Source organism: Sceloporus undulatus, chromosome 2 (assembly GCF_019175285.1).
Source record: "Sceloporus undulatus isolate JIND9_A2432 ecotype Alabama chromosome 2, SceUnd_v1.1, whole genome shotgun sequence".
NCBI lineage: Eukaryota > Metazoa > Chordata > Lepidosauria > Squamata > Phrynosomatidae > Sceloporus > Sceloporus undulatus.
Window position 1 is genome coordinate 7,651,327 of NC_056523.1, and position 13,954 is coordinate 7,665,280.

The window sequence follows — 13,954 nt, forward strand, 5'->3', positions numbered from 1 at the left end:
TTCAGACCAAAGCAGATAAATTTCCAAAATTTTGATACCAGAGGAATCCAGGGGATCCCAGAATCAAATAATTGAAGGAGACCACAGGGGCAATCCAGTCCGACCCTCTGCCATACAGGAATACACCATCAAAGCACATCCAGCCTCCACTCAACACTCCAAGGCAACCTATTCTATCAAACAGTGATTGCTGTCAGAGGTTCTTCATAATGTCCTTCTTTTCCTGTAGTTTGCATCCATTGCTGTATGTCCTAGTCTCTGGAGCAGGAGCAGCAAACAAGCTTCCTCCATCCTTAATAAAACATCCTTTCAAATATTTAAACATGGCTGTCATGTCACCCCTTAACCTTCTTATCCCCAGGCTAAACATCCCCAGCTGCCTAAGCTGCTCCTCAAAGCAGACCTGGCCTTCCAAACCCAGGTGAAAAAACATCTCAGGAGGACTGGTACTTTGAGAAATCTACATTCTTGGAACCAGGCACATGGTACTTTTTCAGTGGCCTTCCCATTTTGGGTGAAGTAAACATGTCTTCTGTGCGATTTGACCAGCGGATGCACACTCATGTCCAACTATTCATCATTTTCTGTGGCCAGAGCAAAGCAAGTCTCAAAACTAAAATCTTCTTCTTCCTCCATGCAGGCCTGAGATTTAATTTCTAACACAAGGGTTTGTCAGTGTGGCCAGGGGCCATTTGTCATCTCTGAACTAGCTGTAGACTCTGAAGCCCATCACCTAACCTGCAAAGCCATCCAATGATTCAATTTTTTTTAAAAAGGGCATAATTTTCAGTCAAATTTTGCCCCCAAATCACATAGAACCCTTCAAATGTGTGCACAAAGGCAGAAATACCCCCACAAGCACCTCAGAACCCCATACTACCCCAACCACATCCACATCTATTGTTTTTGCTGTGTGCTCTTCAAGTTGTTTCCAACTTATAGAGATCCTAAGGCATACCTATTATTTATACCTATCATGCGGTTTTCTTTGCAAGATTGGTCCACAGGCGGTTTGCCATTGCTTTCCTCCCCTGAGGCTGAGAGCATGTGACTTGTCCAAGGTCACCCAATGGGTTTCAAGGCCAAGTGGGGAACTGAACTCTGGTCTCCAGAGTTGTAGTCCAACACTCAAAATACTTTACCATGCTGGGTCTCCAGTCCCTCTCAAAATGGTGAGAGGAAGTGACATTACTCACTTCTTATTGCCATTTTGGCAGACTACAAAGGAAAACAGAAATACTTGGGGGGCATAGATACCGCCCATGGGTGGCCAGTGGGGAGCTCTCCCTAACATCCATGCTTTACCTATCCCACTGTAATATATACATATAACATTCATATATTAATATAATAATTATAATAAAATAATTATTTATATCCCGCCTCTTCCCTTTTGGGGGATCGAGGCAAGTATCAACAGAGTTTAAAAGTACAAGTACAATATAATAAAACAACAAAATCCCCCACCCCCCTATCCCACCCTCCCTAAAATACACATTTATAAAATAAAATCATAGATACTTGCAAACATCGCAATAAAACCGGAAGATGTTGTTCACTGAACAGTGACAACTAATATGGGAGCATAATATGGACAGATTTCTTCATTCAGGACCTAGTGAATCTGGGTAGGCCAGCCCAAAGAGGGTTGTTTTTACCACTTTCTTAAAAGCCTCAATTGAGGGTATTTGGCAGATTTCTTCGGGCAGGTTATTCCAGATTTTTGGAGCAGCAACAGAAAAGGTCCTCTGGGCAGTTATCACTAATCTAGTTCTTCTCGACTGTAAAAGATTCTTCCCTGAGGAATGGAGTGTGAGAGAAGGATTGTATGGGATGAGGCGTTCCTTCACGTAAGCTGGACCCAAGCCATGTAGGGCTTTATAGGTAATGACCAACACCTTGTACTGTGCCTGGAAGCTAATGGGCAGCCAATGTAATGACTTTAGAATTGGTGTAATATGGTCAAATTAATATTTTTCAGCAACTGGTCTGGCAGCCATATTTTGTACCAATTGAAGCTTCTGAACATGGCACAGGAGCTGCCCCAAGTAGTGCGCATAACAGAAGTCAAGATGAGAGGTTACCAGTGCGTTTACAACCGTTTCTAGCTCCCGCTGCTCTAGGTAGGGTCACAGCTGGCGTATCAGCCGAAGCTGATAACAGGCACTCCTGGCTGTCGCATCAACCTGGGATGACAGTTGGAGTGACGAGTCCAGGAGTAAGCCCAAGTTGCAAACACAGTCCTTTAGGGAAATGTGACCCCATCCAGGACAGGTGGACTTATCTCCATACCTAGAGAGGGGTTACCTCTTACAGGTACCTCCGTTTAATTTGGATTCAGCTTAAGTCTATTTTCCCTCATCCAATCCATTACTGACCTCAGACAGTCATTCAGAGGGGAGATGCCCTCCTTGGTTGCTGAAACAGTCAGAGACATAGAGAAATAAATCTGGGTATCATCAGTGCACCCTGCCCCATGTCTGCAGATGAACTCATCCAGCAGCTTCATGTAATATTAAACAGCATGAGAGACAGGATGACACTCTGAGGGATGCCAGATGTCAGCTCTCTTTTAGAGGAGCAGCTGTCCCCCAGCATCACCATCTGGAACCTACCTGAGAGGTAGGAACGGAGCCACTGCAAAGCCGAGCCTCCAGTTCTTAACTCTCTCAGGTGTTCCAGAAGGATACACATTTCACTTGCCTTCTCTACAGTATTACACATTTGGTGGGAAATGGACACAGAGAAAGGTTGTGCACTGCCCACTCCTGTCACTTATAGCCTTGCTAAGCTATCAGTTCTTAATTTCATTTCTAGTTATAGCTACGAAGAGCCGGGGAATATTTGCCACTTCAGATGCCAAAGCCAAACTCCAGAACCCATAATTCCTTGTTGTTGTTGTTGTGTGTTCAAGTCATTTCTGAGCTATGGAGGACCCTATCATGTAGTTTTCTTTGAAGAATTTCTTCAGAGAAGGTTTGCCATTGCCTTTCTCTGAGACTGAGAGGGTGACTTGCCCAAAGTCACCCCATGGGTTTCCAAGGCCAAGGAGGATTTGAACTCTGGTCTCCCAGTGTCTTAGCCCAACAGTCAAACTACTACTCAAGATGGAGGAATACAGATTTCATAACATGTGGAGGGACACCAATTTCCCCCCTGTGCCTTAAGCAGACCCCAATCTCCTCCAGTGTTGCTGTTGTGGTGTGCTTTCAGGTCATTTCCAACTTATGGCAGCCCTAAGGCAAACCTGTCACAGTGTTTTCTGGGGCCACAATAAACTACAATTCCCAGGATTCCCTAGCACTGAGCCAGGGCAGCTAAAGCAGTCACAAACTGGATTATTTCTATAGTGTGTTTTGGACCACTATTGCTGTTATTGCTACAGTGATTATTGTCCTTCAAAACATTATCAGTGAAGTGTAAACAGGAATCCTTACCAAGAGAGGCCATGATCGCACAGGTCTCCTCCATGACATCTCTGTGCAGAGCTCTCTGATCAGGATCCAGTAGGGCCCACTCCTCCTCTGAGAAAGACACAGCCACGTCCTCAAAGGTCACTGGAGCCTGTATGAAAAAAGAAAATATTTCCTGACCACAGCTACCATCAAAATGATCTAACACCCAAATCTAGGAAGCTAGTTAAAGTGAGTTAGTCGAGTATTACACTGTAGGATTTAAATGTCTATGGATAGCATCCTATTAGGATGTCCTAATAAAAGACAAGGTTATATGGTTATAGATCATGCAAATTATCTTCCAAGTTTTAAACCTCAAACAGCTTTGAGATTAACAGTGAGGAGGAAATTTGTAGAATAAGCTTTCATGGACATAGTATATATCAGCCCAGTCAATAGCACTGGGTTCCTTTATGGCTGCATTTGCACTACAGAAATAATTCCATTTAAGACTACTTTAACTGCCAAGGCTCCGTGCTATCAAATCCTGGAATGTGTAGTTTGTTGTGGCACCAAAGCCAACAAAATATCTCACAAAACTACAAATCCCAAAATTCCATAGCATTGAGCCGTGGCAGTTAAAGTAGTGTCAAACTGCATTATTTCTGCAGTGCAGATGCAGCCTGTTTTTGTAAAGCTAAAAGAAAATAATACTGTCCCTCTCTGTCCATTTTTATACACTCACACAAAAAATGTTTATACATACACAGCCACACACACACACTTTAAAACCGTGTTCTTTTTGTCGACTATTAAGAAATGGTTTGGGTTAATTCTTTACAAAGGAACTGAAACAAAAATCTTCTCCTGTTGCACTAGTCAAATTGTATGCAGGTATCATTTTTATTTATGTTTATAATAATTTGTTTCTTATTTTTTTCCCCAGTAGCTGGGATTCGTGGTGGCTTACAGAATAAATACTTAAGTATGAAAATTAGAATCGTACGTGGCTAGTATTCCCTATTACCATGTACAGACACAACAGCTGGACAGTGAGGAAAGCAGATAAGAGGAAAATCAATTCATGTGAATTGGAGTCCTTGAGAAGAGTGCTATGGATACCATGGACACCCACAAAAACCGAACCAAACAAATGCATCTTAGAACAAATCAAAGCTGAAATCTCCCTGGAGGCCAAGATGATAAAATTGAGGTTGTCGTACTTTGTCGTGAGAAGGAATGACTCATTGGAAAATACAATAATGCTAGGAAAGGTAGAGGGATGCAGAAAAAAGGAGGGCGCATGCTAGATGGATGGGCGGATTCCTTTAAGGAGGTCATGGTTATGAATCTGCAAGAACTAAGCAGGGCAGGGGAGGACAAGGTGTCTTGGAAATATCTCATCCACAGGGCTGCCATGAGTCAGGATTGACTTGATGGCGGTTAACAACGAAACAGAATTTAAAAAATGCTGTTAAAAATGGATAAACAACTGGACAGAAATTATGGAAGAATAATTCAATACATGGTAACAGCTGTGAGGATATTACACATATAATCTCTGGAGCAGCACAAAACAAAACGGCATCATCTTCTACACAATATGCCTTCTGATATGGCTATCACATCTCCTCTCATCCAAGAGAGACTTCCTCCTACCTGAGAGGGTTCTTTTCCTCTCCAGTGAAGAAATGATGGTTGGATATTTGCTGGTGAAATTATTCCAGCCCCTGAATTAGAGACAAAGACAGCTTGGTTAAGAGACCAAAACTGCAATGCTGAAAACATCTGCTAGGAGGTACCCCCTTCAAAGACAGCCAGTGTGGTGTAGTGGTTTCAGCACTGGACTATGACTCTGGAGACCAGGCTTCTAATCTCCCCTTGGCCACTGAAACCCACTGGGTGACCTTGGACAAGTTACCCTCTCCACCTCAAAGGAGGGCAATGACAAACTCACTCTGAATAATTCTTGCCAAGAAAACCACTTTAGGATTGCCATAAATCAGAAATAACCTGAAGGCACACAACATCAACAAAACCCTTCCAATGCTATTAGTTTTACAGAGTTGAACTGAGACTGGAGAGCTCTAGCTTCTAATCTCCACTGAGCCATGAAACTCTGCAGGGGACCAAGGGCCACTCACTCTCTCAATCTGACCAACTTCACAGGGCTGGCAAGGAGAAGGATTATAAGATCTTGAACACATTTGACAGAAATCCAGGTACAGGCAAATTTAATCCTTTAAACTTGATGAACAAGGTCTGTTGGTAGACTGAATACAGCAGTTTATTTATTTACACCAAAAAACTCCTGGGGCACCTGCTCAGAGTATATTGCCTACCAAGCAATTATCTTAAGCATATATAGAATTCTTCCTAATCACTGTAGTGGCAGCAATTGAATGCCAAAAGGTTATAACAGTCATTTAACTTACCAATAAAGAGCAAGCACTATTTCTAAATTATGTACATTATTCTTGTTCTTTGTATCTCACTCTGGCGTTCTAGCTGATGTCTTCATCGTGATGTTTTAAGATCTTTGTCATAAGATCTACATCAATGCTTCACGATCTTTTAAGATCTACATTTGCTTCTATGTCATAGAAGCAAAGAATGACAGAGCTGGACAACCATCCCATTCAACTTCCTGCCATGCAGCAATACCCAATTAAACACATCCAAAAGATGGCCATCCAATCTCTGGTTAAAGACTTCCAAGGGGACTCCATTACCTCTGAAACAAGTATATTTAACTATTAAATAGACCAGCTATTGAATAGACTACCTTGGAGGGTGGTGGAGGGATATATGTTTAATGTAATTTGAAAGCTCTGAAAGTTTACAACATTTTCTAAGCAGTGTTTTTCTTCAGCATGGCTCCACCTTATGGTCAGGGAGCTATTACCTTCACAGGATGCCAATTTAACAAATAGATACCGTATTTTCTGGCGTATAAGACGACTGGACGTATAAGACGACATCCCCCACAACTTTTTCAGTAAAAATATAGTTTGGGACATTCTTGCCATATAAGACTACCCCTCTTCCTGTGAAACCAGGGGCTGGCCGTGCGCGTGCGCCCGCAGGCTTCAAGGGACCTCCAGAGGCCTGTGAAGCCAGGGGCCAGCTATGTTCGTGTGCGCCGGCTTCAAGAGACCTCCGGAGGCCTATGAAGCCAGGAGCCAGCTGTGTGCACGTGCCGGCTTCAAACACCCTTCGGAGGCCACGGGGTTCTCTTGTTGCCAGGCTCAATCCAGCATATAAGACAACCCCCAATTTTATATATTGTCTTATATACCGGAAAATACAGTAAATAAGTCTGGCAATAATAATAATATATATAGTTGTGTTAGTCTGTAGAATCAGTATGTAGAGAGATCTTGTAGTACCTTTGAGACTAACTGAAAGAAAGAAGTTGGCAGCATGAGCTTTTGTAGACTTCAGGCTACTTAAATAATAAAAGTTTTATTTATATCCCGCTTTTCTGTGATGAGACAATCAAAGCGGCTCACAACACATTAAAATCCACATTTACAAAATTATGTCCCAAATTCCCCCCCCTTAAAACAGGATTAAACATGTTACAATTAAAATATCTATTAAAAACACAATAAAAAAATACGAGGACAGAGCACTGGGCTAATACATGATGTGGGGGCAGTCATTCTGTGGCCGAGCACTTTTATTCAGGAAAGGCCTGCCGAAACAGATCCGTCTTGACAGCTTTTTAAAAGCTGTCTAAGCTGGCAATTTGATGGATCTTGTCCAGCAGGCCGTTCCATAGTTTGGGAACAATTGCAGAGCAGGCCCTCTGGGAGGGAGCAGTTAGTCTGGTTTTTAAAGGCTGCAATAGATTCCTCCTAGAGGACCTGAGGGTGTGGGGCAGATTATATGGAAGCAGGCAATCCCTCAAATAGGTTGGACCCAAGCCATGTAGGGCTTTAAAGGTTATAACCAACACCTTGGTCTGTGCCTGGAAACTAATAGGCAGCCAGTGAAGAGATTCTAGGATGGGTGTTATTCGGTCACTCCCAGTTTTTCCGGCAACCAGCCTGGCTGCCATATTTTTCACTAGTTGAAGTTTCCAGACTAGGCACAAGGGTAGCTCCATGTAGAGCGCATTACAGAATTCAAGTCGTGAAGTTACCAGTGAATGTACAACAGTTTCTAGGTCCTTTACTTCCAGGAAAGGGCACAGCTGGCATATCAGCCGAAGCTGGTAACAGGCGCTCCTGATCGTCGCATTCATCTGATTTCTCATGTGAAGCGACGGGTCTAGGAGCAGCCCCAGACTGCGAACACAGTCCTTTGAGGAGAGCGTGACTCCATCTAGGACTGGAGGTTGCAACCCTATACCTGGTTTGGGGGCCCCTACTGTAAGTACCTCCATTTTGTCTGGATTCAGCCTGAGTTTGTTTTTCCTCATCCAGCCGATTACCGCTTCAAGACACTGACTGAGGGGAGAAATGCCATCTGTTGTCACAGCTGCTGATCGGGACATGGAGAAATATATTTGGGTATCATCAGCATACTAATAACACCCTGCCCCATGTCTGCGAATGATTTCTCCCAGCGGCACCATATAAATGTTGAATAGCATTGGGGACAGTATGGCGCCTTGAGGGACACCACATTTAAGCTCCGTTTTCGAGAAGCGACTGTCCCCGAGCATCACCCTCTGGAATCTACCAGAGAAAAAGGACCGGAACCACTGGAGTGCAGTGCCACCAATTCCTAACTCTCCCAGGTGTTCCAAGAGGATGCCATGATCTATTGTATTGAAGGCCACTGAGAGGTCTAGAAGCACCAACAGGGTCATGCTTCCTCTGTCAATGCCTAGATGAAGATCGTCAGCCTTCCTCAAATGCTTTTGGTAGAGTGGAAGCCAGGGGCAGACATATATATGCCCTAGGTATGTGAGAATGTCCATTCAAATTCAAAATCCTTTGGGTATGAAAATGAAGTAGCAAGTCCAGTTTTAACAATTGTTGTCTGTGGACAAAGATATAGCTCTTGGGTATGGAAATGAGGTGGCAAGACTGGTTTGGCCTTGGAAACTAGCCTCATCCTTACCTTGCAAGGTGATTCCTCCATCACCGTGCCGCTTGTTTCCCTTTCGCTGGAGATTCTGTCTGGTGTCTGCTGGAACTTTCTTGGGCACTGTGAAATCAGATTGGATCATCACAGACCGGCTTCCCACCTGAAAGAGAAGGGGGGACCTGATGGATGGAATGAGCCAAAGGAACAGAGAAGAAATGATACAGGGAACAATGTTGGTCGGTGTGATTTAGTCATTCCTCTTTGGATATCTAATTCTGCCTATACACTGCAGAGTTAATGCAATTTGACACCACGTTAACTGTCATGGCTCCATCCTATGCAATCCTGGGATTTGTAGTTTGTCATGGCACCAGAGATCTCTGACAGAGGCTGTTCACAAAACTACAGATCCCAGAATTCCACAGCACTGGGCCATGGCAGTTCAATTGGTGTCAAACTGTATTCAATTCTGCAGGGTAGATGAAGAGTTTTAGAACAGAAGTAAAGAGTTTTAGAACAGAAGTAAGCAACTCCTTTGAGGCTGTGGAGAGGATTGTCCTCCTGAATCCAGTGGAAGCCATGCCTTCCCAGTGAAGCCATTCACAGCAGCAGCAATAACATCTGGAATTGCCTTCAAAAATACAGGGAGCATGTACATTGTTTTAAAGTGGAATCCTGCTTCCCCGAGGGTTTGTGAATACAGCTGGGGTTTGGTTCCAGGACCTCCCATGGATACCAAAATGTGTGGATGCTCAAGTACCATTAAATACAATGGCATAGCGAAGTGGTGTCCCTTACATCAAATGGCCAAATCAAGGTTTGCCTTTGGAATTTATATTATTTTTGAATATTTTCAAACCATGGCTGCTTGAATCTGTAGATTAAAAAAATCTACTGCTACAGAGGGACTGTGCAAAAGTCTCGCTTTCATAGGAGATGGAAGAGCAGAGTCAACTGGCACAAGAGTGACAAAATTGAGCCAGAGAGACATAGTGGTTTGAGTGATGGCTTGTGCCTCCCCGCTTAGCCATGGCAACCCATGGAAACCTTAGGCAAGTCACCCTCTCTCAGCCTCAGGCAAAGGCAAGGGCAAAACCCCTCTGAAAAAAATCTTACCAAGAAAACTTAGGGTCGCCATAAGCTGGAAATGACTGGAAGGCACACACAACAACAGTGACAAAACTGGCAGCAGAGGGGGCAGAGGGTCCATTCTTTGCCTGAGAGCCACCAGGATGAAATGTTCTTACCTGCTGCTTATTCTGCTTCTCCTCTGCCTGGCTCAGGAGGAAACCCTCTGCCAAGGCTACCGCCTGGGAACTGGTCTCTGCTCCACATTCTCGAATCCAGCTCTCCATCTCCAGGGGAAGGGCCGCCAGAAATTGTTCCAGGACCACCAAGTCCAAGATTTGGCTTTTTGTGTGTTGCTCTGGCTTCAACCATTGCCAGCAGAGATTGTGGAGTTGAGTGCAAAGTTTTCGGGGACCCTGCGACTCCTGGTAACAGAATTGCTTGAAGTGCTGGCAGTGCTCTTTTGAGCGCATATTGGCTTCGCCTTGGGCCTCCTGGGCATTTCCTTCCCAGAATTTGCTGCCATTCCCAGCACTGATGACATCAGGGCTTTTACCTGATTCAGAGACAACTGAGATTTGCTCCTTCATCTTTGTTCTGGGCTTCAAAGCCAAAATGAGTCCTCCTTGTTTTCTCTCCGATCCGACACTGCCAAAACCTCAAGCTCCAGCTTCTAAGGGAAGTGGCAATTGACTCTCCACCTATTCCTCCTGTGCCCCCCTGGCCATTCACCTCTCTTGGGGGGAAGAACTCTGTGCGGGTCTCCCATGCAGGACTGCCAGATGAAAGAAGAATAATGCTGTTATACTTTTAATGTCTGCGTGGAAGAGAGATGTTTATCAAGTGTTCCTTGCCTCCCAAGTTGCACCTTCTGAAACTCCCTCTGTCACCCAGCAATTGGAGGTACAAGAGTCCTATCTTGCACCCTGCTTCGAATCCCAGCAATTAAAGGTACAGGAGCCCTCTCTTGCACCCCAACAACTGAAGGTAGAGGAACCCTGTCTTGCCAACCCCAGCAATTAAAAGTACAGGAGCCCTGCCTCATACCTCACCAATTTAAAGTACAGGAGGCCTGTCTCACACTCCAGCAATTTAAGCTAGGAGAATCCAGTCTTGTCCCTCAGCAATTAAAGGTACAGGAGGCCTATCTCACCCCCCAGAAATTAAAGGTACAGGAGCCCTGTCTTACACCCCAGCAATTAAAAGTGCAGAAATCTTTTCTTGCACCCAGCAAGTAAAGGTACAGGCGCTCTCTCCCCTCACACCTCAGCAGTTAAATGTAGAGGAGTTCTCCCTTGCACCCCAGCAATTAAAAGTACAGAAGTCTTTTCTAGCACCCCAGAAATTAAAAGTACAGGAGCTCTCTCTCAGACTTCAGCAAGTAAAAGTATAGAAGTCTTTTCTTGCATCCCATGCAATTAAAAGCACATGAGCTCACCCTCAGACCTCAGCAAGTAGGTGCAGAAGTCTCTTCTTGCAGCCCAGCAAGTGCAGGTACAGGAGCCCTACTTTGCATGACACTTGGCAACTCTTGTCCCACCTGGCCTCTCCTCCTCCTCCTCTTCCTCCAGAGCAGCAGCCCCTTCAGAGACACTGAAGAGGAGGGAAAAGCTCGAGGAGGAGGGAAATGCCCAAACTGGGGGGAAGGCAAGCCTGCTGCCCCACCAAACCCCTCCCCTTTGGGAGACCTAGTGCCTCAGTTCCTCTTGCTCTGTCCCAAGGCTCCCTCCTCAGCAGGGGCTCCCTCTCCTAGACCTCCCCCTTTCTTTCCCCCAATTCCATCCAGGACCAGCAATCCTCCCAAGTTTCCCGCCTTCACAATTTTGCAAGAGTCCCTGCTCTTAAGTCAAGATTAAAAACTAGAGGGTTGGTGTTTCCGGGGGGTTCCTTTTGAAAAAGGCACCGTTCCGGACCTTTTTAAGAACACACACACACAACTTCCGCTTCTGGTCAGGTGACTGAAGCCCAGCCAGGCTAGTCCTGGCAACAAGAGAAAGCCTGCCCTAGAGGCCTCCTTATTTTCAAGTGTTCCAGGAGTAGCTGGGTCCCTCCCTAGACACACTTTATAAACAAGAAGCCTTAATGCTTTGCATCAGGGAAAATTTAGGTGGTGAAAACAAAGAAGGCAATGTGAGTTGGAAAGCTTGCATTTTGTTTGGTCCAATAAAGGTATCATTGTTTGGATGTCATTGGATTTATTAATAAAATCATTGTTATTTGCAAACCTGCTTCTGGAGTTCTGTGAATCTGGACATGGTATAGCTGGTAAAAGATCCAATGAGCTATCTAGCTCCAGCCCCTACCTTTAAGATAAAGACAAAAAACCCTGTGTAATTGGTTTTTTGAGTGTCCTCCGGAGGATACGTCCTCCATGGTGGGTAACACACTCAATTAAAAACCTTCTGATAACCTTGCTGAAAGCCTCCATACTGCACAACATGTGGCTGCCAAAGGACTTCAGGAAGCCCACAAAGATGTGTCATGAGTTCAGTGTTCCTCCACCGCTTGGCCTTCTCCCGAGGATCGGGCCGGGCAGAGGAGGATGGAATAATAATATGAATTATTATTAATTATTAATTAATTAAAACCTATCTGCGGCCTGGGTAAGTTTAGCCTATTTTAATTTTGTCCCCTACGTAGGATGGAACCACGGCTATCTTCAATCTCATTATGGGAGAAACGCAGGATACAAATCCAAATAAATGGCAGCTTAAATTGATTTTTAATTAAAAATGATTTTTTATTAAATCTAAACACCAACCAAACCAATTTTTATACATATAGCTAAAACCAGCATGATCAAACAGTAACAAAACAAACTTAACTAAAACACTAAGCAAAACCAAACATACACTACTGACTCTCTCCTGATGGATATAAAATCACTATTACTATGCTTTCCTTATGAAACTATATTTATGCTTCTACAACATACAAACCCTGTGTCTTTTACAAAACTCAAAGCTGAAATCACAAGTATGTAATAAACAATTTGCAGTCTTTCTTTAAAGTTTTAGAAGATTTCTCTTCAGTCAAAGTTGTCAGTTTGTCCATTTTAGCCAGTTTGATCATCTTCGTTGGCCAATCTTCTTGTGTGGGAGTATCCATGTCCTTCCAGCTCTGAACATATATTATTCTTGCTGCTGTGATCATATATTGTAAACGCAGTCCATATTTCCTACTCGATTTGACCAGTCAGCATTCCAAGCAAAAAGCTCTCAGGTTTCAATTGTAACTTGATTTTAAAAGTATCTTGCAACATTAAATGAATTTGAGTCCAGAATTTCTGTGTTTTATCACAGGTCCATCGTATATGGATGAAAGACCCTATCTTCTGTTTATATTTCAAACACTTCTTTGAACTCTGTCTCTACGGATTCTTTATCCACAGATTCAAGCATCCACAGCTTGAAAAGATTCAAATATATATATATATTAGGGACATCATTTTATTATGCTACTATATATAATGGGACTTGAGCATCCATGGATTTTGGTATCCACAACGAATCCAGGAATCAAACCCCAAGGACCCACTGTACCCTTATATATTTTCATTAACCTGTCAGGTGTTGAACACCATCTGCACATCATTTTGTAAAATTCTCTTATATCATAACTCATAAATTTCAAACTTTTTGTGCTTTTCCATTGCTCCATTTTAATTTGGGAATTAATATTTGGAGCCCATTTCACTATATAATCCTTTACCTGTTCCCCTTCAGTTTCAAATCTGAACAACAGTTTATACATTTTTGCAACCAAATGTTCATCACCTATATATAGTTGAGTCTCAAACTAAGATTTAGATATGACACACCTTCAGATTTTTTTTAAAATCAATTTTAAATCTTTCACTTAACTGTCTTTAAAAAAACAAACTGAAATTTAACACGTCCTGCCAGTTGAAATGGAATAACAATGTTGAAATTCTGTCGTGTGAATGGACCCCAAATATGTTGGTTTCAGTTTCTATGAATGCTTCCAGCACAGACAGAGATCTGAAGCACCAGAGTTGATGGTATATATATGGACACTAAAATGTGCTGCAGTTGTCAATATTATAACAGTGCCCCATGTGTAGCTACTAAGTGGACTACAGGATTGAAATGATGCAAGAATTCTCAATATGAATCTATCTGTTGTTCCAAAATATAAATCCTGCAGTCCATTTCTTCCATATAATATTATACAAAGAGACAATGGGTCAGGGTAACTGTTTTCCTCTTTTTGTCATTTTAAACCTGCCTGCCACTAACCTGGTTTTCAGATCAGTGGTTCCCAACCTTTGGTCCACCAGATGATTTGAACTTGAGCTCCCATAATTCCTGACTGTGGATCAGCTGCAGGGAGCTGAAGTCCGAAACAAATGGAAGATCAAAGGTTGGGGATTCCAAGAAGGAATACAAAGCCCCACAATACAATTATTGTCTGAGGATGGTGTTAACTTC

The 13,954-nt window shown here is 43.3% G+C and overlaps 1 protein-coding gene across 1 annotated transcript in view; it reads right to left on the minus strand.

The window, feature by feature from the left end:
• Window positions 1-11,116, minus strand: part of LOC121923524 (zinc finger protein 197-like) — a 49,483-nt gene extending 38,367 nt beyond the window's left edge. Inside the window, exons 1-5 of the mRNA XM_042454042.1 lie at window positions 10,942-11,116; window positions 9,683-10,278; window positions 8,469-8,595; window positions 5,055-5,125; window positions 3,438-3,564 (exon numbers count right to left, since the gene is read on the minus strand). Of these exons, the coding sequence (XP_042309976.1) occupies window positions 3,438-3,564; window positions 5,055-5,125; window positions 8,469-8,595; window positions 9,683-10,093 (736 nt within the window). The 5' untranslated portion in view covers window positions 10,094-10,278; window positions 10,942-11,116. The remainder of the gene's footprint in view (window positions 1-3,437; window positions 3,565-5,054; window positions 5,126-8,468; window positions 8,596-9,682; window positions 10,279-10,941) is intronic.
• Window positions 11,117-13,954: the final 2,838 nt, after the last annotated feature.